This window comes from Schistocerca gregaria, chromosome 1 (assembly GCF_023897955.1).
Source record: "Schistocerca gregaria isolate iqSchGreg1 chromosome 1, iqSchGreg1.2, whole genome shotgun sequence".
NCBI lineage: Eukaryota > Metazoa > Arthropoda > Insecta > Orthoptera > Acrididae > Schistocerca > Schistocerca gregaria.
The window spans coordinates 214849972-214875594 of NC_064920.1; the positions used below are offsets into that span (position 1 = coordinate 214849972).

The 25623-nt window shown below is 37.8% G+C and overlaps 1 protein-coding gene across 1 annotated transcript in view; it reads right to left on the minus strand.

Moving 5' to 3' along the window:
- Nucleotides 1-25623, minus strand: part of LOC126337005 (calcineurin-binding protein cabin-1-like) — a 237068-nt gene that overhangs the window by 13918 nt on the left and 197527 nt on the right. Inside the window, exons 27-30 of the mRNA XM_050001253.1 lie at nt 12055-12868; nt 9588-9832; nt 2364-2527; nt 2063-2273 (exon numbers count right to left, since the gene is read on the minus strand). Of these exons, the coding sequence (XP_049857210.1) occupies nt 2063-2273; nt 2364-2527; nt 9588-9832; nt 12055-12868 (1434 nt within the window). The remainder of the gene's footprint in view (nt 1-2062; nt 2274-2363; nt 2528-9587; nt 9833-12054; nt 12869-25623) is intronic.

Here is a 25623-nt window from a genome sequence, read left to right on the forward strand (position 1 = left end):
TTGGCGAATTTTTACTTTCAAAAAAAGAGGGATCAGAGAATTTGCATTAAATTTTGCTTGAAAAATGGAATTAAATGCAGCACCACATCAGAAATGTTGAGTGGGGCTTTTGGCGAGCTTACTATGAGTAACACAAAGAGTATACGAGTGGTATAAAAGAAGGCTAAGAAGACATTGAAGATGACAATGACCACCCTGGACACCCTAGCACAATAATATTTGATGGCAATGTGGAAGAAGTAAAGAAAATGATTCCGGAAAATTGCTAAATCACCCTTAGAGAGGTTTCTGATAATGTAGCATGTCCTTCAGCTCATGCTAAGCAATTTTTTCATATGTTTTTGGCATGAAACAGCAAAGTTTGTTCCAAAATTGTTGGATTTTAGCCACAAATGACACCACACAGACACCACTTAAGAACTGCTGAATGAAGTCGACAGCAATCCAGATCTTCAAAAGAGGGTGACAAAACATGGGTACAACATCAAAGTCAACACCCAATGGTTGCAATGGAAACTGCCTGAAGAGCCAAGGCCAAAGAAAATTTGATAACTTTGATCACATGTGAAGGTTCTTCTCACTTTTTTCTTTGATAACATTGGGATAGTGCAAAACAAGTCCCTGCCTTATGGTTACATGGTCAATAAGGAATAGTACCTGAAAGTTATGTGCTGTTCGCATGAAGCAAGTCGAAGAAAACAACTAGAATTGTGGCAAAATCAGTCAAGGTCATTGCATTATGACAATGCTCACAATCATGCCTCAATGCTTTTCCATTTTTTTTTTTTTTTGGGCAAAAAAACAAAAACCGTATGTTGCCTCCGCCACCATATTCACTAAACATGAAACCCTGCAACTTCTTTCTATTCCCGAGGCTGAAGATAACTGTGAAAGGACGTCATTTTGCCACCACTGCGAGATAAAAATCAAAGCACTGAAGGAGCTGAGCATCAAAGCAAAAAGTGAGTTCCAGAAGTGCTTTCAAATTGTAAAAAATCTTGGAACGTGTATTATATCCAATGGGGTTGGTTTGAAGGGTACAAATTTGGCATTGATGAATAAATAAAGATTATTTAAGTGGAACTTTTCGATCACACCTCATTTGTGTCAAACGGTCACTTTAATCTCCAGTTCTGAAATTACTTTTTTTCATAGACACTTCTGTCATTAATTAATTTCATTTATTCTGTATTCCTGCATTATGAGTGACAGATGTGCAAGGAATTTATCATATTTGTGGTATTTCATTTTCAATAAAATGCTGAAACGCTTATTCACTTTTTCTACAAAAACCCAACATGTGCAAGTGGGTAATGTGGTTTGGTATTTCACTAGGCAATAGGAATATCAATGCATGTAATTATTCTTTGATGTCCTTTCCTTTCCCATCTTTTGCTCTTATAGGCTAAAGACAGCAGTTTTTAATAAGCAAAGACTATTGAACTTTAAAACCATTCACTACTAGTGATGAGGAATTTCACATCATAAATACCCAATAACAGCCTGTCAGAAATTCAACCTTTTTTTATTATTTATGTAACAATGCATTTTTTTACTAAATGAATGAACCTCTTATGTTGTTAATAATTCCACATGCACATCACTTTCAAAGCTACCTGGCCAAGAACACTACTTTTAAGATGTCCAATATACCAACAGTAATTAATTAGGAAGCCTACTTTCTCACTTCATAATATTCTTTTAATATAATAATGTACAGTCAGTGAGATGCTCTGCTGTCTTATTTGCATGTACCTTGTGGCATGTTCATTTGCAAGCCTGCAATAAAGAGTCTTTGGCCTCTCTAAAGCTGTGGACCTTAATTCATTATTAAGGAGGAATCAACACCAGTACATATCGTTACCCTGTATATGCAGAAGCATCTGTGTCTGGAGTCAGATTCTATAAAAATTTTCTGGGTTGGTGGTATACCCTGATGAAGGGCATTTGCAACACAGCACAGTCACAATGCTAGACAAATTTCATGGAATATCATCACTAGTTTTGTGAAGCAAAAGACATCCAAAAATTTCAATGTATGAAGCTGCAATAGCTCCCTTACCTTCACATATCGTTTGCAGACATCCTTCAGAAGTGCAGAAAATGTAGATTCTTTATGTGGCAACTGTTTTTGAACATACTGGTAAGTACGATACACTTCCAGTGCAAGAGCACTAGTTATTTCATTTCTCAGTTTTGCGCGAAGAGTCTGAAGTGACAGGGAGAGAGCTTGTCGTGATAACTGCTCTCGCTCAGATTCTCTCAGATATTTCCTAAAAATAAAAAAAAATAAAAAAATTAATAAATCCACAGCAGTCACTTACAATCAGTTTTCAAGTTTTTTTTCATGGTAAAAAACTAACTTATCTGGTTCTGGAGTACGACGTAAGGCGACACAAAGTTCTAGCAGAAGAGAATGTTCATGTAATTCTCGTAGTACATCCATGAGGAGAAGAATACAGCGACTCATATGTGAAGCAAAACACCCAGGTCTATCAATCTCTGGGACAGGGATACGCCAGACACCCTGGAATCAAGTCAAACAGAACTTCTTACATATATTTTGGTTATGGAGAGGTTTGTCACACAATAAATTGAATAGATTTCAAAAGCTTTCAGACCAAAATAAGTTTTGTTCTTTAATCTTTTGAGTAAGCTGTTGCTGAAGTATTCACGGATTGTGAGGCAAGTAAATAGCATTGAGAACTGAGAGGGCGTGTGATATTCAGATAAAGGTGGGGACAGGAAAGTATTGGAAGACAAGTCGCTCTTATTTGAGGGATGGAGCACGGCAGAGAGAGGTAGACCCACAAACGTGCATGTGCGAAGAGAGAGAGGGAGGGGAGGGGATTAGGTTGTGAGAGAAATAAAATTCCATGACAGCAGAAGAAAAGGTGACAATGTTAGGAGAGGAATTGGAACACGGGAATGGGATGGAAGTAGCACAGATTAGGAAATGGTGGAGGATTATTAGAAAAAAAGACATTTTGGAGAGACAGTTCTCAGTGATGGAGCTCAGAGGATTTGTTGCTGGGAGGGATGTTCCAAAAGACATGTTAATTAGTTATTTGACTGTTCCATGGATTACAACTCCAGAGATATAGAACAAGCCAGTTTCCAATTATACTCCTCTTTCTCAGAGGGGAAAAAATACCTAATTTAAAGAATAATGATAATACCTCATTGAACAGCACACAAAAATGTAACAAATGTAACAATACAGGTGTGTGTGTGTGTGTGTGTGTGGCGGGCGTGCAAACGTGCACATGCGTGCGTGTGTGTGTGTACACTACACCTTTTAATTGTGGATGTGTTCTCTCTCTCTCTCTCTCTCTCTCTCTCTCTCTCCCCCCCCCCCCCCCCCCCCCCCCTCATAAAGATAAGGAGAAATGTCATATTATTATACATTCAGAAATTCTTCTGTGGAGTAGTAGGGGTCTTCAAGCAGGTGTCATCTCAGTGTGTGTTCGAAGTTAATTTTATTATCCATTAAACTTTTTATATCACTGGACAAGTGGTTAAAGATTTTTACGGCAGAATACCTCCCTTCCTTCTGAGTCACACTAAGGCTCAGCGATAATTCAGCCAGTCACTTCTTTTTCTAGTAACTATACTTATGAATGTTACTGTTGTTTTTGAGCTGTAACTGATTGCTAAAAAACTTCACTATGGACTAAGTGTACTTTGAGGCTGCTGTCAGTATGCCTAAGTGTTTGCAAAGATGTCTACAAGAGGCTCCTCAGAGGGCATCACACATTATACTTATACTTCATTCCCTGTGCAACAAACACTTCTTAACAATGAGTTCCCAGAATGTGATCCATAAGATGGTAGCAAATGAAAATAGGTACAGTACCATATTCACCCAAATATAAGAGGTTTCTTTCTCACATTTGTCATTTGAAAAATACAGGATCTTTTTACAGTTGCAGATGAAGCTTTGGAACTTGATGTCACGAGTAGTCTGAATTTTGTAATTTCAGAAGGGTGGGATGAGGTGCCCTGGCACCAGCTTGGCTGTATATGAGTAGGGGAGAGGAGAGTGGGCAGCAAGATTTATATTGCTGCCAACCATGGGAACGTATTAGTCTACCACATTTGATCTGCAGTTCGCCTGAATCTAAATATACTCAGAACTGAACTGACATTACAAGTGGACAAATAATCAGTAACAGTATACATTTCAACAGAAGATAAGTTAACTCTAACATAAACATGTTCACAAAAGCACTCAAAATGAGGCATAAGAAATGAGTCATTAAGTTTGACAGCCACACCAAAACAGCACTGCTAATTTTTAAGATTGCAACAAATGATGAAGTGCACTGTTGGACTAGAGTGGTCTGATTTGGCACAAGGGAGCCAAGAGCATAACATTTTGTTGTTGCTCAGTTTGCTTAATGCTCTAAAATCAGTAAATTATAGTGACTGATAATCAATGCAAATCATAGACCTGACTCATGATCTACGAGTTTACACTTCACAACCTGTTCACGCAGACAATACAACACATTATATGTTAAAGGTTAGTCATGAAGCACAGGCCACAAACAACTGTGCAGCTGGAAGAAAATCTGATGTCATAGAAGCAAATGTTCGTAAATGGCATCAGATGAAGATTAAAAAAATTAGAGACTGCTGGTTCTACATGCCAAACTTTCAAGAGGCCTAAATCAGGGATGGTTTCATGCACTGGAGCAGCAGGTTATTCAGTACATGTTAGAGAAATAAAATGAAGGTTTTCTGATTACTCTCGAAATTATTCAATGAAAGGTCTGGAATAAAGAGGAATTTGCCAATTGCATGTGTCTCTGAATTCAATGCAAGTTAAAGTTAGCATATGACAATGTTCAACATGGTGGGACTTATGCTACAATATAGAACATCATTAGCCCAGCAACTTCCCATAGTGTTGATGAGAAACTACTTGCATATTAACATTATCTAAGAAGACGCCATGACTGGTTAACTTTTTTAGGCAGATCTTAAGATACTTCATATCAATAAAACAATTTGTAAATTTGATTACCCATAATACATCAAAAATAAAAATTTCTGAAGGAGCCTCTTTAAAAACAGGGAATCATCCTATATTCAGGGTTGTCTTATAGTAATTACAGGAAATCAACTATTTTACATGTAAATGTCCAAAACCTGATATAATCTGTAACACAAAAGTTGCACAGCTTAAATGCTTAAAAAGACTTGTAACAAGTGTCTGTCAATTCTGGTTATTACCAATATAAGCACCTAAGAATTGAGAATATTCTGTCTCATTTACTGATTTACCCTCATGCATTGTTTATAATGGTGCGGTAAGGCCTTGTAAAAGCAGAATTGAACCTATAGTGTTTTATCCAAGCTCAGTTACATTACCCATTTTCTGATGACCAATTATCAATCTTCAACAAAATTTTATTTATACCTGTATGAGTTGAAGTTTCATGGATACTGGGTGTAAAGCACTTGCTGAAGAAATTTTTTGTAATATGCAGCATTTGCACAACTGACTTGTTGAGTTTTTGGCTAGGTGCAGTTTGGCAGTAATAACTTATCTATTTTAGCATTGTTAAGAGCACTTAAAATCATTAATATTCCTACACGTAAAATACAACTGATTACACTGTTCTACAAAAATAACTTTTTTTTCTATTTCTGATAAATAATATTGTGATTCTAGTTGTATTTTGAGTGCTGAATTGAAAACTGTTTTTGGTTGTTTTGTGTCAGGGATAGTTTATGAGTAATCGTAATTTTATTTCTCTTTTCAGTTCCTGATATAGTGCAGCAAACGTGAGGTGAAATTCGACAAACAAATGCACATCTTTATGATGTTATAAGTTCATCACATTAATGGAGGGTGGGATCTAACATATAACACAGTAACCTTTGTTTATGCACTTCGAAGCATTTATTTGACATGAGAAATTACAGAAAATTGACAAACAATGAGCCACTGCCTTTTAATGCACATCGCTTTTTTCTCTTGTATTGTGAATCTTTCTTCTCTCGAATGATATTCCAGCAATAATCTGCTAACATAGAAGGTACCCACTTCCCTTCATAGCGCCTTTCTATGGAGAAATGTCTTTATGGAATCTTTCCCCATGTTCATCCGATACCTCATACAACTCTCTGTGAAGTAGTCCAGATGAGATTCCATCATATGTACCTTCAAATACATATTGCACCCCAAATCCTGATATGCTTTGATCATATCCTTCACCATTGCTTTGTAGTTAGTAGCTCCTCTTCTTCCGAGGAGGAAGTTATCCGACACCATCTTGAAACAGTTTCATGCGATTTTTTCTTTATCAGTTAAACATGCTTCAAAATTTGCATCTTTCTGCATTCCCTGATTTGTGGGCTCACAAATAAACCTTCCTTTATTTTTTGCAGCTGAAAGACGGGGGAATTTGGTAGCTAGATAGCAAACCCACAGCCTGTTGGATCTATGGCGTTCACAAATTGTTCCATCAGGCCAAGTTTGATGTGAAGCGGTGGGAATAGTATATATTCAGGAGCTACCAGACTTTCACGTTGTATATTCTTTTCTCCAACTTTCCATCTTTGCCTAGGCCATTCCTTTTTCATGTAGTGAGAATTTCGGTCTCAACTATCTCACTTGCAAAGAAAACAGGCATACTTTGTTTAGCCTTGTTGCATTCAGCATACCATAGCAATTGCCTTGAAATCTGCACATATTTTCCACTTTTGTTCATTGTATTTTAATAAATTTAGCATTCTTTGTACGAATTCGTAATTCTTTTTTGTCAAACTAGCGTAAGCTACTGGAACAGAGGGTATTTTATTTCCGTTATAGAGCGAAACACCCTTCAGACTTGTTTTCTATGCATCTATGAAAAGTCTCCACTCCTGTGAAATATAAGTGAAGTTCAGCACTTTCATCAGGTCAGCAACGTCATTTGAAAATGTCAGTGCTTCGTCAGTTGAAAAATAAGAAATAAAGGCACGTTCTCTGTGCCTGAACACACTGATTTTAGTACTTTGGTGCAGTAGATTATACCCTTGTAATCTTGAACCAACCTGGAAGGTTGTCGGAATGCTGCACTGGCATTCTCACTGAAGGCAGATCTGGGTAAACAATGTGCTTCTTCAACTTTTTGTTTGTAAAACCCTGAATTTTTGTTAGACAGAAATAACAATCAGTAATATGATCCTTAGGCTCACTCCACACCATAGGAGAAGCAAACAACGCCACATTCTCTTTACCTTTCCACCACTGAATTACTTCGCAGTAACATGTAGTACAACAGAAATGTGGTGCCCATTCTTTATCTTGGTCTCCTACCTCTACTCCAAAGTAATGTTTGTATGCTTTCTTTATGATTGAAGAAATTTTCTTCCTATTTCTAGGAAAAGTGAACTTCCCACAGATGTAGCAGAAGTTGTCGAGCTTATATCGACATCGACGACGACGTGGCATTTCTGCAAATTTAAAAATACCACTTTGGTAATACACCTGTATTAAATTAATAGTACGGAACTAGAGGAATGCTGATGTGTAAAAACAAGCAGTAGTTTTACCTTCAGCACTAGGCTCAATCAATTTACACACAGGAACTAAAAAATTCAACCGTGCTCGGAAATATGACAGTCAGTTACTTGTCAGCCAAAACACCCACTCGTTAAGACTGACACAAATTGCAGCTAACACCACTGTTGTAAACTCAATGCATCTGCCCCTATGAGGCGTGAAGCTTTACTGCCGAGGCAGCGACCGGCTGTCGCCGTTCGAGTTAATGAGATGTTTCAGGTGGTCTTAATGACACAGGTGTGGCAGGGGATAACCTAATGATGTCTGATTCTTCCCACCTGCTGTTGCACAAGAAATAATCACGTTCTATCACAACTGGATGTGGCAACATACCCGTATTTCTCTATAACGTCTCTGTGTTTGCCATGAATTGTGAATACACATATATACATATATTACATAAAAAGTATCCATGACAAAGATATTTTGTTTACATATTTGAAATTTCCCACGGTAAAATGGTCTAGAAGCACATACTTTAATATCAGAAATAGAACCCATATCGAACAGTGTTATTTGTTGTGCCCAAGTAGCATCTCTATTCTCTCTAGAATTTGTCCCATCATACAAGGTCCACAAGTTTCATGATTTGACAGACTTATTTTATTTTAACTTTGTGGTTGGATGATCTTGTCACCACAACAACCAGTTAATCCAAGGGTGGAAATTCTTGTGTGTCAACTGTCTGTAAATCGTGTAAACATTGTTTTGTGCATTATTGTATTTTAACTTTTTGTATACAAGATTTTCTGAGGCAGAGATTGGATTGGAGACCATGCCAGAATTTGCCTAAATGAATGTGGAAAATGACTTAAAACCCACACTCAGACTGGCCAGTGTTCTAGACCACAGGTCATTAATCCACTGCATTGTTTCCCTCTTCTTCCCTCTTTCCTGAAGAAGCAACCGTCAGTTGCGAAAGCTAGAAATTCTGTGTGTGTGTTTGTCTTTGTTTTTAATATATTTTTCCCATGTGGGATTCCAAGACTTACCAAGCGGGAAAGTGACGGCAGACAGGCACAATGAACAAAACACACAAACACACACACAGAATTACTAGCTTTCGCAACCGATGGTTGCTTCTTCAGGAAAGAGGGAAGGAGAGGAAAAGACGAAAGGATGTGGGTTTTAAGGGAGAGGGTAAGGAGTCATTCCAATCCTGGGAGCGGAAAGACTTACCTTAGGGGGAAAAAACGACAGGTGTACACTCGCAAACACACACATATCCATCCGCACATACACAGACACAAGCAGACATTTGTAAAGGCAAAGAGGCCATGATGTGTACAATATGAAACCACAATAATGGGAAGCCAAGTCACAACCATATCAGGCCACTGCAAGACCAGAGGTCCTGTGTATGTCGAAAAATACTGAGCATGGGCTACATATGAGACAATTTTATAAGCTTTCATGAGAAACTGTCAAAAAGTCTTAGGACAGAAAGTATGATGACTTTTTTTTGCCTTTACAAATGTCTGCTTGTGTCTGTGTATGTGCGGATGGATATGTGTGTGTGTGTGTGTGTGTGTGTGTGTGTGTGTGTGTGAGAGAGAGAGAGAGAGAGAGTGTACACCTGTCCTTTTTCCCCCTAAGGTAAGTCTTTTGCGCTCCCGGGGTTGGAATGACTCCTTACCCTCTCCCTTAAAATCCACATCCTTTTTGTCTTTCCCTCTCCTTTCCTGAATATATATATATATATATATATATATGTGTGTGTGTGTGTGTGTGTGTGTGTGTGTGTGTGTGTGTGTGTGTGTGTGAGAGAGAGAGAGAGAGAGAGAGAGAGAGAGAGAGAGAGAGAGAGTAATCAAAATTTCAAAGACCTGGTGGTCTTAAACAGAAAAGGTGTACTGATAACTTTAAATTTAAAAATAGCTATTGAGCAACAAAAGCATAATAGAAGAAAATAGTAGCAGAATTTAACTTGACAATAAAATATCTTTTCACTGTAATGAAATTATCTGGTTCTGTTTTACACTGGAAATTATATAGTTTCCACAAAAACTGGAAAACTTTTCATACTTACATTAAAGAAATTTGTGCTCTTTCTGTCAGCAAATAATCCTTGAAAATTGCTTCCAGGAGGGCGATTTTGGGCAGGAAGACATGTGTAAATCCCCAGAAGTAACTCCCTGCATTTGCTGACATTACGATGGAATTTTGAATGAAAATAATAATGCGTCAGTCGGTACAGTGATTTATAGTGATGTGGAAAGCGTAGTACACATTCTTCCAATGCAATTAGGCAGCTTTTGATGAGACTATAGTGATCTGTACAAGAAGTGAGAGTCATATAATAGCTGAACATTTATTTTTGAAAACAAATTGATTATAAATTAATGCCTTAAATTAAAGTACCACTAAATGTGCACTCTATATAAAGTACCAAAGTCTTACATTATAATAGTCAGCATTTTTCAAAAATAAAAGAAAATAACTTACAGGTTAATGACATGAAATTTCATATACTCACATATAACTTTTCAAGGTCCACTTTGGAAAAATGTTATCTTATGGACTGTTGCTATTCTATTCCCATCTGATCAAGCAAGAATTAATTCGCTTATCTGTTCCTTTACAGATATACATCTGTTGTAATGTGACTTTCCAGGTATGTGATACATATGTGTGTTTGTAAGAAAGTAAATTTGGTGTGAAAAGTTCAAATGGAGAGAGAAATAAACTATGGTATATTCAGCCAGCTGCATGATCTGTGTCGCCAGCATATGCAGTAGCTAGATGCTGGTTTTTATGATGGGAGGAAGAAAGGGGCTCACATTTGGAGAGACTGTATCTCTGTTTGTACCACTTGTCTGAATCAGTTTGAAAATGTCAACTGAATGGTATATAGCACAATTCAGTAATGAAGAAGTACAGTATTTAATTTTAAAATTCTGTACATTCTGAGTCACAAAACTGTGTATATGGTATACCAGTTCATGAAGAATGAGACTGATCTAAATCTGCCTTTTAATTTAAAAAAGTGACTACTACAGAGTTGCCAACGACGTTGGATCATTTACTATTCTAAATAAGAAACATACCAGGAATAAGCTGAAAAGTAAAATTGATAATTTTGATAAATGTGTTACTCAACAAACAAATTTGAATGGCGGATGCCGGACAGTAAGAAATTTAATTCCAGTTCAATAGAGAAAAAAACTTTTGAGATGGTAGTTGGGCTCTAAGAAATATTAGCAATGATCTAGCATTTGCAAGGAAGAAAATGAAAATTTAACAGAAATTATTAATGGAAAAAGAAGTCAGTCATGCAAGACAATTACAAAATTTACAAGCCATACAGACATAGTGGAAGGTTCTGTGTGTATGTGGTGCAACTTATTCACACTTTAGTCTTTGAATGATGGTAAGAAAAATGCTTGCTACTACTTGTTTTTAAAAGAAAGAACGCTGTTACTGTACAGCCTCAATGTTATAATAAGTTCATGCCAGACATTATAGATATTTAAGCTTGAGATGGCCATTTCTAGTCATCATGTATACAGCAGAACTGTATAATACTTTGTTAAAAGCAACAAGGGAAATTTTCAGGCATTTGAAATTGCAGTCTTCATTGAATATGGGTTTTCTATTCTTGGATTACTTTTTGCCATCAAATTTAAATGGAATCAAACTTGTATGAGGTTCAATGGAAGAATATTTATGTTACATTTACCACAGATGATGGATGTTAAAAACCACTGAAGAAAAGTTGCGCAACATAGATAAGACTGAGTGCAGTTTCACATTTTGCTCACATTTCTGCAGTATAGTGAAAAATGAGCTCTTTGAAGAAAGAACTAGGAGAGTTACAATTAGTAATGACAGAGTGCAAGACACCTCAAAGAGGTAGGATGGGAAGAGAAGCAGTAAAGAGCTCTGAGACCACAATCATTAGATCTTCTGAAAATATCAGTAATATTAAAAAAAAAAAAAAATATTAGCAGAAGGATTCTCAAGTGATTATTTTTGGTTCAGAGAGGAGAATAGCACTCCACAATAATAAAATAAAATAAAATATTAAAAATCAAAACAAAATCTCTTCAATGATTTATTCATGAAAATAAAATGTCATATGTAGAGGATAAATATCTTTAAAAACAAATTAAAGTCGAGTCTCCTTTACAGCTCTTCCTATGTTTGAAGTCTCTCAAACAAAAATCACAGTTATACACATGATGCATTTCACATAAAGTTCATCATGCATCTGTGTACAGAAGATATTGTGAAGTACCTCTCATCCCTGCCCCAAAAATTATCATTCTGGTTTACTGCATAGCCTTTATCTACAATCCTGAACATCTACATGAAATACAAATATAACATTCATTTGTTTTATTTGCTGAATTACTTAAATTATCACAATTTCCTAAGAAAGATTTTACAAGTACTATCAACCCCCCTACTCTCTCCCAAACTCTTCAAACTGATCTCTTGCAATTGCAGTTTACAAACCATAGAATATAGATGTACATAGTTTTGTTTCAACTTACCACACTTTGTGTCATCTTTCTTCTTCTGATTTGTCAAATTTGTGCTTCTGGGGCTCATCTTTTCTTCCTTTTTATCTGCCTCAGCAGCTACAACAGTACCTGTAGACTTATTAGGATCTTCTGAATCTGAATCACTGCTATCACTGGAATCACTAGAGGCCGAACTACTCGAGTCATCATCTCTGTCACTTGAAGAGGAGTCATCACTACTGTTCGATGAATCTGCAGCACTTGTTGATGTTTCAGTTCTAGTTGTAGTTGTAGTAGTAGTTGTTGTACTTTCCTGAGAACTGCGTCTTGCTAATACAACTTCTTCAGGGACTTCTTGTTCATTATTTTTCTTTCCAGTGGCTTCTCTGTCAGCTGGCAATTCCTCTTGATCACATTTGTTTGAAACCATTTCCGATTTAACATCAACTGCTGTCTCTAAACCATAGGGATCGTCATCTTCATCACATTCAACTTCCATGTCTAAAGGTATGTCATCATACATGCTATTCTGTCTATCATCTTCATTATCACTTGGAGTATTAGGCTCAGTCTTCAAATTTGGTCCAACTTTTGATGAATAGTTTACAGTTTTAATTTTCCCTGGACCATTCTTCATATAATCATACCTTGACTCTACTGAGTCATCAGATATAACGACGACATCCATTTTACGTGACTTCACATTTCCGGATCTTGAACCTCCATTTCCTGCAGCTGGAACATCAGGTTCAAATGGTTCTTCAGGAATATATGTCTCATTATCTGCTACTTTTGAAATCATGTCTTCCATCAGATTTATGACATCTTCCATAATAGACAGGTCCTGTAATAATGAGGAACAGAAACTGTAGGTTAAAAATATAACTCGACTTCATGACAAAATAAATGTGGTGTCTTACTTTGGAAAAAAAATCACATCTAAAAATTTTGAAACTAACAGTTCCTTTATTAGAAGAAAAAAGTAAGAAACGGAAATTTGTTTTATTCATTTTTCCTCCAATCATTCACACATCATCATGTTTCACAAATCCCAACATGAAAGAGATGCTTCATGGATATAGAACAAGTGGCCACTGCTGGCTGCTTCTGAAAAGTACACTGGTAACTAAGAATAAATGCAATAAGACATTTGATGCAGCAGTTGACTATAATGGCAGAACTTCAGTTCCACAATATTAATAATCAGCTGCAGGGAATTGATATACCAACAAGAAGAGCTGAAAACTGGATAGACCTGGAAGAAGCGAGGTGGGAAATAAGTGAAAAGAAAAAGCTTAGAAGAGGTCGAGAATGAACAATGTTATATTGTTTGAAGTTTGTAAGAACAAGACTATACACAATTAAAAGACAAAGAGGATGGCTAATAGAGAAAGAGAAAATGCACATCTTGTACTTCTGCAGACAACAACATACATGCACTCACATGTGATTCCTCTATTAGTTTTGTATGTTTTACTAGCTGTGGGTCCAAAATAAGTAGCAGGTAGTGGCATTCTAGAATATGATATAATTGTTATTTAATGCCTAGTTAGTTTGTATTTTTTTACCATGTTATATTGTTTGAAGTTTGACAAATTCCATGGAGATATATACATGATTAAAAGACAAAGAGGATGGCTAATAGAGGAAGAGAAAATGCACATCTTGTACTTCTGCTGACAACAACATACATGCACTCACATGTGATTCCTCTATTAGTTTTGTATGTTTTACTAGCTGTGGGTCCAAAATAAGTAGCAGGTAGTGGCATTCTAGAACATGATATAATTATTATTTAATGCCTAGTTAGTTTGTATTTTTTTACCATGTTATATTGTTTGAAGTTTGACGAATGGCATGGAGATCGCATAAACTCAATGATGGTAGCTTAGTTGAAGTGATACTGATAAATGAAATCAACATCTGCCTTGGAATTAACCAATCAAACAATGCCAATCAAATTCAGATGAAGCAAAATATGAACAAAGAGTTTGCACAGCTTGTTTGGAAGATCCAGTAGACTAGTCTGAGCTAAGAGAATGCACTGCACCATTCTCCGATTATACATTTGGCATGGTACATAGGAACAACATTAATAGCCAATAACTGTGAGTACCATGAAAATATCAGCCCAGAAACAACATCTGAATCTATCACTAGAACAGACAGCATTTCTGAAACATGTGATGCTGTCCCTAGGTTAATCTACCTGCTGTAGTTGGTTTATTGACATCACAGTTTCATGCCACAGCTTACACCTGTAGTCGAGTTGGTGTAGGTTGATCCCTGACAGTTGCAGAAGGCTAGGTGCACCATATGATTGAAGAAGTTCTGGAGGAGGTCGCTAACAAGGGCCCTGCAGAATGCCCATCAACATCCCAAAAGGATGACCATGTGCCCCGAGTTACTGAATTCAGACTGTCAAATGGGTGCATATCCACATGATACCAAAACTATTGGACTTGCCAAAAACAGTTGTACATGAGATTGTATGAGAAGACTTGGCCATGTGGAAGGTATATGGAAAACTTGTGCTTGAAGTTTGACCAACATGCAAAAGCAAGTGGAAGTGTGTGAAGAACTCAAGCACTCTGTGAAGTTGATCCCAATTTCCTGGACAACATGATGACTGGGAATGAGTCATGGGTCTACTGGGAATGAGTCATGGGTCTTTCAGTACAATCTGGAGTCAAAGAGACACATTGCAGAATAGCGCACAACATTACTGTAGTGTTTGAACCAAGCTTGCATGAGCAAATTCCAGGTGAAGTCCGTGCTCATTTTTTTCTTTAATTTATTTATTTTGTGTACTGACATATCCTGTCAGATGGAAGTGGGCTTTGTGTGTCCACAAAATCTACCACGCCAATCACTATCCACTTCCATGCGAGCAAGAAATGCTAAACCATAGGTCTCTCTTGCTGGCAGGTCAACAGGAAGCAACTCGTGCACATGGGTAATTTTGAATGGAAAACAAAAAATGATGTTTTATAGGATTTTATGCACCGTGCTCACACGGGTATGTCCAATGTTTGGGCAATTCTCCGTGCACAACATGTTAGCGCACCATCACTCATCTCCTCCTGTATTGCTGTTTCCTCCCTCTACCAGGTTGCACACCAAATAACCCATCTTTTTGAATTTGTGAATAATTTTCTCCAGACCCATGGCAGTCATCAGACCAATGCCTTTTTACAAACCCTTCAGTGTCCAGAACTTCTGCAGAATGATATGTGTACGTTCATCATTCTTGTAATACAGTTTTACAGGCAGAGCATGATCCTGCATTGAGACAGTCATGGCGAATGTCGCAGATGCAAAAGGAGGGATAGCTGTGTACCTGGTGTGTTTATAACAACTTCAATGGGTAGTGTTTTCATTCACATATTCTGACACATACACACAATCTATTGATCAATTTCCACACTATTTTTTTTTCTTCTGCCATACATTTTCCCCCTTCTCTGATAATATTCTGTTGCAATTTGATGTCATTCTGACTAGTGATGTTGTTTCTGCATTTTGAAAGTTTAATTATATTCACCCTTTATGATAAGTAATATGATGATGACAATAAATAAAAATTAATACACAAAAATGGTCTGTATTAATGTACCCGTAGAAGCATGATATACATCACCTCAGAGATATGTGGCTTTCAAATTCACCACAAAATCTTAAAACACATACAGCAAACTTCTCATCAAGAACCAAAATATGTAGCACATTACTGGTTAAATTGTGGAACGTCTTCTTGTCACACAACGCACATTAACTGATGTGACACTGCCATTTGTGGTGGTGGTGGTGGTTAGTGTTTAACGTCCCGTCGACAACGAGGTTATTAGAGACGGAGCGCAAGCTCGGGTTAGGGAAGGATTGGGAAGGAATGGGAAGGAAATCAGCCATGCCCTTTCAAAGGAACCATCCCGGTATTTGCCTGAAACGATTTAGGGAAATCACGGAAAACCACTGCCATTTGTCAAAGAAATGGCCTAATGTGGGTAAGTGATGGGAACTAGTAAAGTAAATTTACAAGTCAGTGGGCATGGTTTGACTGATGAGTAATTATTAAATGTGAATTTCAATGGAGAGAATGATTTTCTGTACTTTACATCTGATGCCACACTGCCCTAGTATCTGAAGCAATGGGAGTTTTGAAAGGTGTTTCAAACCACAAGGCATCTAAAAGTATCCCCTTGTTGGCAGCCTTTTGTGAATAGGATGGATTTTCCCTAAATTTGCGAGAGAGTAGCACTCACTTGGGAAAGCATTAAGCACACAGTGAATAATGTAAGTCATTCAGGGTAAAAAGGAGTCTGTTCTAGATGCTCAAAGAGGAAAGAAGGGAAATGGCTGTAGACCATTATAACTCCCCTGGTTGTGATGTTAACTGATTCATTTCATGAAATACAGTAAAATTCATATTTTTTATCTTGATGCATTTTACTGCTGATTAGTAGTTCAAATGGGCATGCATATCTTTGCTGTCGACCCATTTCCTTTGTCCTCATAAGAGAAAGAAGAAAACACGGGAAACTGATAAGAAAATAAGGCTGAACAATACTCTGCATACTGGCAAGAAGTCCGATGTGAATGTTGTTTTCAAAACTCTCAAAAAGTTCTTGACCAATTTACTTCAAAATTTCATGTGATACTCAAACTGACATATGTTATATATATATAAGTTCCAGAATGACTTACTTAAGATTTTTACATGCTAATCTAATACACAGTGAAGATTTTGTATAACCTTTCTGAAATAACACTGAAGAAACAAATAAAAGGGTGAGTTAATAAAAATTTTCCAGTTGTTTTACTTTGTGATAATATTTAATATTTCCACTGTAGTTTTACTAGAACCAGATTTGCAGTGCAGCCACATAGGTTTAAAATGTCTATCTATCAAAAAATGAAGACATAAGAAAAGGTGAAAAGTATTATTGTTGTTAAGATGCAGGATAGAAATAACATTAGTCAGTTGTCAACCAGGAAGAAACAATGCTCTTCAAGGGCATGGAAGTCCCAAGAAAACTGTTACGATTCTGCGTGTGTTAACTGTCTGTCTTTTTATATTCAGCTATGCTATCACCCTCTGCAACTCAGAACAGTGCTGTTATTCTACCTGAGAGATAACATGATACTTGAAGGATGAATTATTTTGTTTTTTAAATTCAGTTTAAATATATGTATGGCACCCTCAGATGGTCAAATCGCACATTCAAAATGATGCACCAGAAAACAGCATGAATAATTCTTCCATTTCTATAATAGAGTTTATATTTAAACAGAATCCCAACATCCTCTAATCCGTATATGTGTTACCTATTTCCCATCCTATTAGGTTATTATTGAATGTATAATTAAGCTGTAATTTGAATTTTTTCTAAAGCTCCCTTACATATGTCTATATATACCATCCATGGACAGCTGCGGTTTGGCAATCACTGATTAGAATTATTCTGTGGGCCCAAGCTTTGTAACCAATAATGGTAGTCACTATTATGACTGTAAACTGCCACTTATAGATTTACATTACGCTAAATGGATCCAACATAAGGTGCTGTTTTCTTTCATAATATGTGATAACTATTCAAAGCACTTTTCTGGAGATTAATGAAGTAAAAAGATGATCTGGAAGCTTTCTGATGCATTGAAACAAACCTTTGCATTTCATGGGGCAAAGATCACAGATTTGAGTGCTAGTCCAGAGTGCAATTTTTAATCTGTCACTGATTTTCAAATCAGCACACACTCTATTGCAGAGTCACAATTCATTCTGGAAGCTATCCCTAGGCTGTGGCCAAGTCACTTCTCCATAATATAATTTCTTTCAGGAGCGCAAGTCCTAGAAAGTATGCACAGGAATTTAGGCGATGTTTGGAAGATAGGAGAAGAGGTACTGCAGGAAGTGAAGCGGGTCATCAGTCATACTAGAACAGCTCTCAGTAGAGCACTTGCTTGCAAAAGGGTGCATGTTCTGGTCTGACATATAGTTTTAATTTGCCCGAAGCTTCAAATCAGTACACATTTCAGTGCAGAGTGAAAATTCATTCCAGAAAAGTAAAAAGGAACAAAAGTGGAGGCCTCCAAGACTAATAGTTCTTCCTGGTGATGAAGCATGCTTCATTATCAACCTCTGTGTTGCGGATTTCTATTAAATCTGTTTCATCATCCTCTGTATTGTGGATTTCTATGGAATCTGTTGCTGAAGTGAAAATGGAGTGAGTTGACAGAAAGTCATGACTTCGAATGTAATCATCTGCACTACATGAAGTGTTTTGCATTGTCATTAATTCAGCAATTGCTGCTGCATATTCTTGAACTTCAATGGCCATAGAAGAGTCTTGTTCTTGACCCCTAAATGCTGTTTGTTGAAGCACTTGGTAACAGTTTCATGTTTTATTTCCTTTACTACCAAGCCAATTCAATTTACTGCATCCAGGACAGAAACTGACTGTAGGATCAAATGCACTTTCAGCTTCTTCAACACTAAGAATAAGAGATTGCATCAGTAACTACCTATAATGACACTTGAATGTGTAAATAACCCCCTGGTCCATGGGTTGTGTGAGGCTGGTTGACCCTGGAGGGAACCAAGCCAATTTCACATTTTATAACATTACTTTCGGGTGGCAGGCTGCTATGTCTAGGAAAAGGAGAATTTGGCGATTTCCTTTTTTCATTTTGGCATTGAAAGCGCCCAGCGATTCTTCTATAACACCACTCACCATCTACACCTTCTTATTGCTTCACCATGAGACTAGAAGCTTACTGACATCTACATTTTTGAAACAATACAGTTTTTCCACCTTTCCAATCACCAGTACCCTCTCCATTTCACCTAACATGTTTCCACACAGCAGTACAGTGAGTCTTTCCTTGGCCATTTTTCTGCCGATGTACTATTCACCTCAAATTGCTAGTGATTTTGAAGGCAGTGCTCGATAAAACAGTCTCTTTTCATCGGCATTGAACGTGTCTTTTGGGTCATAATTTACAATTAAGTTGTCTTTCATTCTGTTGCTACACTTTCCAGTATATCCTTAGCTTCCTGACACACTTCATTCCACACGATGTTGAGCCTACCTTTGAAACTGTCCATCCATCCCATGGATGCCTTAACTCCTAATTCCAAGCTCTTTAGTGACTTTCAGAGCAACATGGGTCCAGATAAAGTTAAGTTTTTTGCCCGCGGACTTATGAATCATTCACACAATATTTCGTTAATTCTTCATTTCTGGTCTTCTTCACCTTTCTTTTCATCTGCCCATTCCCTTTCATCCATTCGTCCGGAAGTTTCATAAACTTGTGTTTTACACAACATAATTTCGCGCACAGAGAGTTTGTCTTTCTCACTTGCCTCAATTACATTAATCTTTTTGTTAAGTATTAAAGACACATACTGTTTGTTCGACATCATGTTACTGTATCTTTTAAAGTGCTACTAGTCAACTGAAACTGGCAGAAAATAATGACCTTGCCGTGGAAAATAATTGTTTAACAGAAAAGTACCCACCTCTTCCACTGCACACATTGCAGCAGAGTGTTGGTAGATGCGCAACCATGTTCCTATATGTGCTGGCGTGCGCCAATAATGAGGAAAATGAGACAGCCAAAAAACAGAACCCTGACGAGCGAACCATTTCCCTTGATGTACTGTACTGACACTGAGTGTAACTTATTCTTTGTTGCACATAGCGGCTCGGTTTTAGGTCCACATCAGCAGCATCATGCTGCACTGGACCTCTTTTCTTGGTTTTACGCTGCTTAACAGAGGTGTTAAAAGTAACATCGTAACACCCTTGTTGAGTCATGAATAACTAATGAACTGTTACAGTAGTACTGTATAGGCTCTTTCCAGCATTATACAATGAATTATTAAGTATGTTCTAAGATTTGCTTTCTGTTTCCACATTAGGCGCACGTTCCGCTTTATACCAAAAAAATCAGCATATAAAAATGCACTGTGTCAGGACTGAAATACTTGTACTGTTTGGTCAGTTTCTGAATTATATGTGTGCCATTAGCAAGTTTTACTGTACAAAGTTTTGCCAGAATGAATGTTACTGTGTGACATAGCAATCGAGATGTAAATATTTATCAAGACAAGTATTTTGTAAGCTGAATTATGTGAAATAAAGAAATTGAAAGACATAGGAAACATTATGCCGCAATATACGAACCATAATAGATGGTGGTTAGGTGGATGATAAGTATGAATAGGAAAGAATTATTTTATTTCATGACCATATTTGGCACCATTTTTTGCCAAATTTGTCATTGTCTATTTGCTAACTTTACTGTTGTTTTTTGGCTAAATTTGGCATTATTTTTTTACCAAATTCCATGTTTCTTACCAAAAGCCATGTTGTTTTTGCCAAATTCTGTCCCCCCACCTCCACAATTCGATGTTGTGTCAAGCCAATTTTGTGTATTCCCCCCCAAATTTAGTATTGTTTTTCTCTCCAAATTCCATGTTTTTGTAGTTTTTGTTCTTGCCAAATTCAGTGTTTATTTTTTTAGCCAGCTTTGGTGGTTGTTGGCTTTTTCCCCAAAACTCAGTGTTGTTGTTTTTCCAAATTTAGAGTTTTTTTTTTTTTTTTGTCACATTTGGTGGTGTTGTTTGCCGGATTCGGTGGTGCTTTTTTGCCAACATTTTTTGCCTATTTTGGTGGTGTTTTTGGCCACTGTAATGCTTTTCCTAATTACGAACTATTTAAAACATCCAGTCAAAGCAAATGAACTGTTACTTTAAGAAATACTCAACCCGTCCCCACCTTGAGGAGATTAGAAGCCAAAATACAATTTTGACACTCAGTGACTACCAGTTATGAATAACAGTTAATTGCCATCCTTATTATTCTAACATATTTACACATTACAAAATTACAAATGTTATAAAAATTGCTGATTTTGCTTCATTTCACTAAATATTGCTAATTTTCCATTATTGTTTTGTGGAACTTTCCCATTTCTACTGACGATCAACGCAGGACTGGCGACAAATATAATATATGAAAAACATTGACAAGAAGACGGACCAGGATGATACATCACACATTAAGATATCAGGGAAAAACTTCCATAGATCTAGAGGAAGCTGTAGATAATAAAACTGTGTAGGAAGACAGAGTTTCAGCAAATAATTTAATACATAGGTTGCGACTGCTGCTCTGAGGTGAAAAGGTTAGTGTGGGAGATGAATTTGTGGCAGGCTCCATCAAACCAGTCATAAGACTAAAAGAGGGTAGAACAAGATAAATAGAGATGTAGTCAAACAAGATTATTACATCATCGCACTATATAGTAGTCAGATAAATTTTTCTAATCAGAAAAAAAATCTGTAAAATTTGTGACATTAAGTTCAGAAAATATTAGAACATTATTTAGAAATCTTCAACAATGATAAATTCCCTTCTTATATCAGTGCATTTTCATGATACACAATGCAATTCATTATTTCACCATGCTCTGCTTTTAAGCACTCCACAATTGATACTTGCAGCTTTATAACATTGGATCACACAGGACATGACATAGTAGGGGTCAGAGGATGCATCGTGATGTGTACAATGTGTCACAGAATGCACTCAGCCTCTGGCAAAGGGGTGGTTGTGATACATCATTCAGGTGGCATGCAGCTTGACAGGCACACATTGATATCAGCTGTTCCCTAAGTGTCCTTGACCTGGAAGCACAAGCACTCGCAAAGGTCAGCAGCAGCTGGTAGGGCTACTCCACCAAGCGGCACATCTATCACAGCACATGAGCACTGGCGGTGGACAACTGGTATACAGAAGTCATCAACCTCAGCATGGTAGTATACCAACACAAGCACACACATTTTGACAACATTAGCTACATTTCAACAAAACCACTTATAAGCTTTTCAACAAAAGCACTTATAAGCTGTGCACAGGCAAAGGTTATTAATTCACATCAGAAGGCACTCATTACTTTCCACTCCTAGTGTGAACTCTACAAATAAGAACAGTATATATAATATGACACTTTCCATAGTGAATTTAGTAGAACCACCCAAACCAGCCAATGCACTCACTTGAGTTTCCTGAAAAAGTCTACTGACATGGAGATAAATATGTCACTTACAGGGTGTTTCAAAAATGACCGGTATATTTGAAACGGCAATACAAACTAAACGAGCAGCGATAGAAATACACCGTTTGTTGCAATATGCTTGGGACAACAGTACATTTTCAGGCAGACAAACTTTCGGAATTACAGTAGTTACAATTGTCAACAACAGATGGCGCTACGGTCTGGGAAACTCTATAGTACGATATTTTCCACATATCCACCATGCATAGCAATAATATGGCGTAGTCTCTGAATGAAATTATCCGAAACCTTTGACAACGTGTCTGGCGGAATGGCTTCACTTGCAGATGAGATGTACTGCTTCAGCTGTTCAATTGTTTCTGGATTCTGGCGGTACACCTGGTCTTTCAAGTGTCCCCACAGAAAGAAGTCACAGGGGTACATGTCTGGCGAATAGGGAGGCCAATCCACGCCGCCTCCTGTATGCTTCGGATAACCCAAAGCAATCACATGATCATCGAAATATTCATTCAGGAAATTAAAGACATCGGCCGTGCGATGTGGCCGGGCACCATCTTGCATAAACCAGGAGGTGTTCGCAGTGTCGTCTAAGGCAGTTTGTACCGCCACAAATTCACGAAGAATGTCCAGATAGCGTGATGCAGTAATCGTTTCGGATCTGAAAAGTGGGCCAATGATTCCTTTGGAAGAAATGGCGGCCCAGACCATTACTTTTTGAGGATGCAGGGACGATGGGACTGCAACATGGGGCTTTTCGGTTCCCCATGTACGCCAGTTCTGTTTGTTGACGAAGCCGTCCAGGTAAAAATAAGCTTCGTCAGTAAACCAAATGCTGCCCACATGCATATCGCCGTCATCAATCCTGTGCACTATATCATTAGCGAATGTCTCTCGTGCAGCAATGGTAGCGGCGCTGAGGGGTTGCCGCATTTGAATTTTGTATGGATAGAGGTGTAAACTCTGGCGCATGAGACGATACGTGGATGTTGGCATCATTTGGACCGCAGCTGCAACACGGCGAACGGAAACCCGAGGCCACTGTTGGACCACCTGCTGCACTAGCTGCGCGTTGCCCTCTGTGGTTGCCGTACGCGCTCGCCCTACCTTTCCAGCACGTTTATCCGTCACATTCCCAGTCCGTTGAAATTTTGCAAACAGATCCTTTATTGTATCACTTTTCGGTCCTTTGGTTACATTAAACCTCCGCTGAAAACTTCGTCTTGTTGCAACAACACTGTTGTCTAGGCTGTGGAATTCCAACACCAGAAAAATCCTCTGTTCTAAGGAATAAACCATGTTGTCCACAGCACACTTGCACGTTGTGAACAGCACATGCTTACAGCAGAAAGACGATGTACAGAATGGCGCACCCACAGACTGCATTGTCTTCTATATCTTTCACATCACTTGCAGCGCCATCTGTTGTTGAAAATTGCAACTACTGTAATTTCGAAAGTTTGTCCGCCTGAAAATGTACTGTTGTCCCAAGCATATTGCAACAAACGGTGTATTTCTATTGCTGCTCGTTTAGTTTTTATTGCCGTTTCAAATATACTGGTCATTTTTGAAACACCCTGTACTATAGTCATATATGGGAAGTTCCTGAATGTGTGAAACAACCATTAAATACTTGACACCATTATATTGCTGTCATAGCTCTTCTAAATTTTCGAGTTGATCCCTTTGTGGAAAAAATTAGAAAGTAGATTGCTCTGGCAACCAAAACAATCCTGATGGGACCATCTTGTTCTGTTATTGCATGTATGAAACTACTTTAGTCACTACTGATCCCTGGATAATTCCAGCATCCATCCCATCCCCCTGCGACATCGGCATTCCGCATGACAGAACAGAGGAGCTGCATACCTTCATCACAGCGAATGAAACCAAAGCAGACATTTATGATATGACTGAGCCGCTGCCAGGGACGAAAATACAACTTTGTGTCTCTGCCAACAGTTGCAAGGGCTTGCTACGCGAGCACTGCAGACCGACATCAGCTCCAGAAGTCACAATCAACAAGCGGACTCTTTTTCCTACGCCAATCACATGATCGAAAATAGTCCCAGACAATCCATCCACCAACCAGCCAGAATACAGTTTGACATGCCACCCAGACTAGTAGGGATATAGCATTCCAGTCACAACATCCATGCGCCTCATCTGCTGGTAGTCCCGAATTGTCAGGAGTGGTAGCTTCCAACTGTGACTCAAGGGTGTCGTGCAACAGTGGTGTGGTCTCCCTGGATAGCTTTGTGATAATGCTGTGCGAAGTAGTCTCTGGTAGTTTTGTTTCCATCTTTTCTTTGGTGGACTTTCTCGAAGTGAGCCTTGTGAGGAAAACATTTTATTTTGTTATTCTTCTGTTATACGACCGGAAGTGAGATCCATACTTGGTTTCTTGCTTAAATTGTGTTTTGTTACGACCACTCTGTAGACATCAGCAATGTTCTTGTTTATTGGATTGAGGAATATCGTTCATGTTTTGTTTCCACTACCGAAGATACAACAATTCCCGTATCTAACATCCTATGAATCTCTTTGTCTGTGCTAGGCTTCTTTAATAGAACAGAGTAACATGTCATATGATATGACTCTTAAAGTTTTACTTGAGATTAGCAAATACACCCTCTCATTACCCTGGGCTGAGACGAAAATACACTTTGTTGGCATTGCAGTACCTCTCTCAGCTCTTCCCTTTAATGGTCAACAAGTTCTGTTAATTTACTTAATTTTGCTTCAATATTTGCAGCAGCATTGTTTACATGACACTGTGACTTCACGTTGTTATCTTCCCTTTGAAATTGCTGAGTTGCAACTTCCACTTCTGCTTTCACCTAATGAAACAAAGGTTCACATCCTAAAGCCCTCCACAATCTTCATCTACAATTCCTTTAAAGGAAATTTTAATTTCTTCTTCCTGATTCCTTATGTAAGGACATCATTCTACAAAATCTAATTGGCCACATCTTTCTGTCATCTAACTGGTACTGAAGATGATATCAATGCTCAATAACAAAACCTGGCTGCTCAAAATTTCCCCCGAAATCCAATATTTTAACAGAACTTGTTCTCTGATTGGTATTCTTCAATTCCCAACTGTGATTAAAAGTTTCCAGAAAAACAGGCAATTTTAGACAATCACTGAGTTCTTGAAATAATTTCTCTGTTATTGTATTTGCCTACGAGTCAGAATCCAAAAAGATGTCAACATCAACTCCACATACTCTGGCTGTAAGTATCAGTTTGACGGCATTCTTAGTAGAATACTCATCTTCCCTCAATAAGTATTCCACAATGCCATGCCAGCAGTCTATGTGCATTGTTTGTATAACTATAGGTGACTCCATGTCTGTATGCTCAGTTTGGAAGTGGGCCGCAAACTAAATTCAGTTTTCCTACAAATCACAAAGTGAATCCGTTTCTTTGTTTCATTTCTGTTGTAGCAATCACTCATAATTCTTGCGGTCATCATTCTCCGAAGTTCAAACAGATATTCCTGCTGTCTATCACACA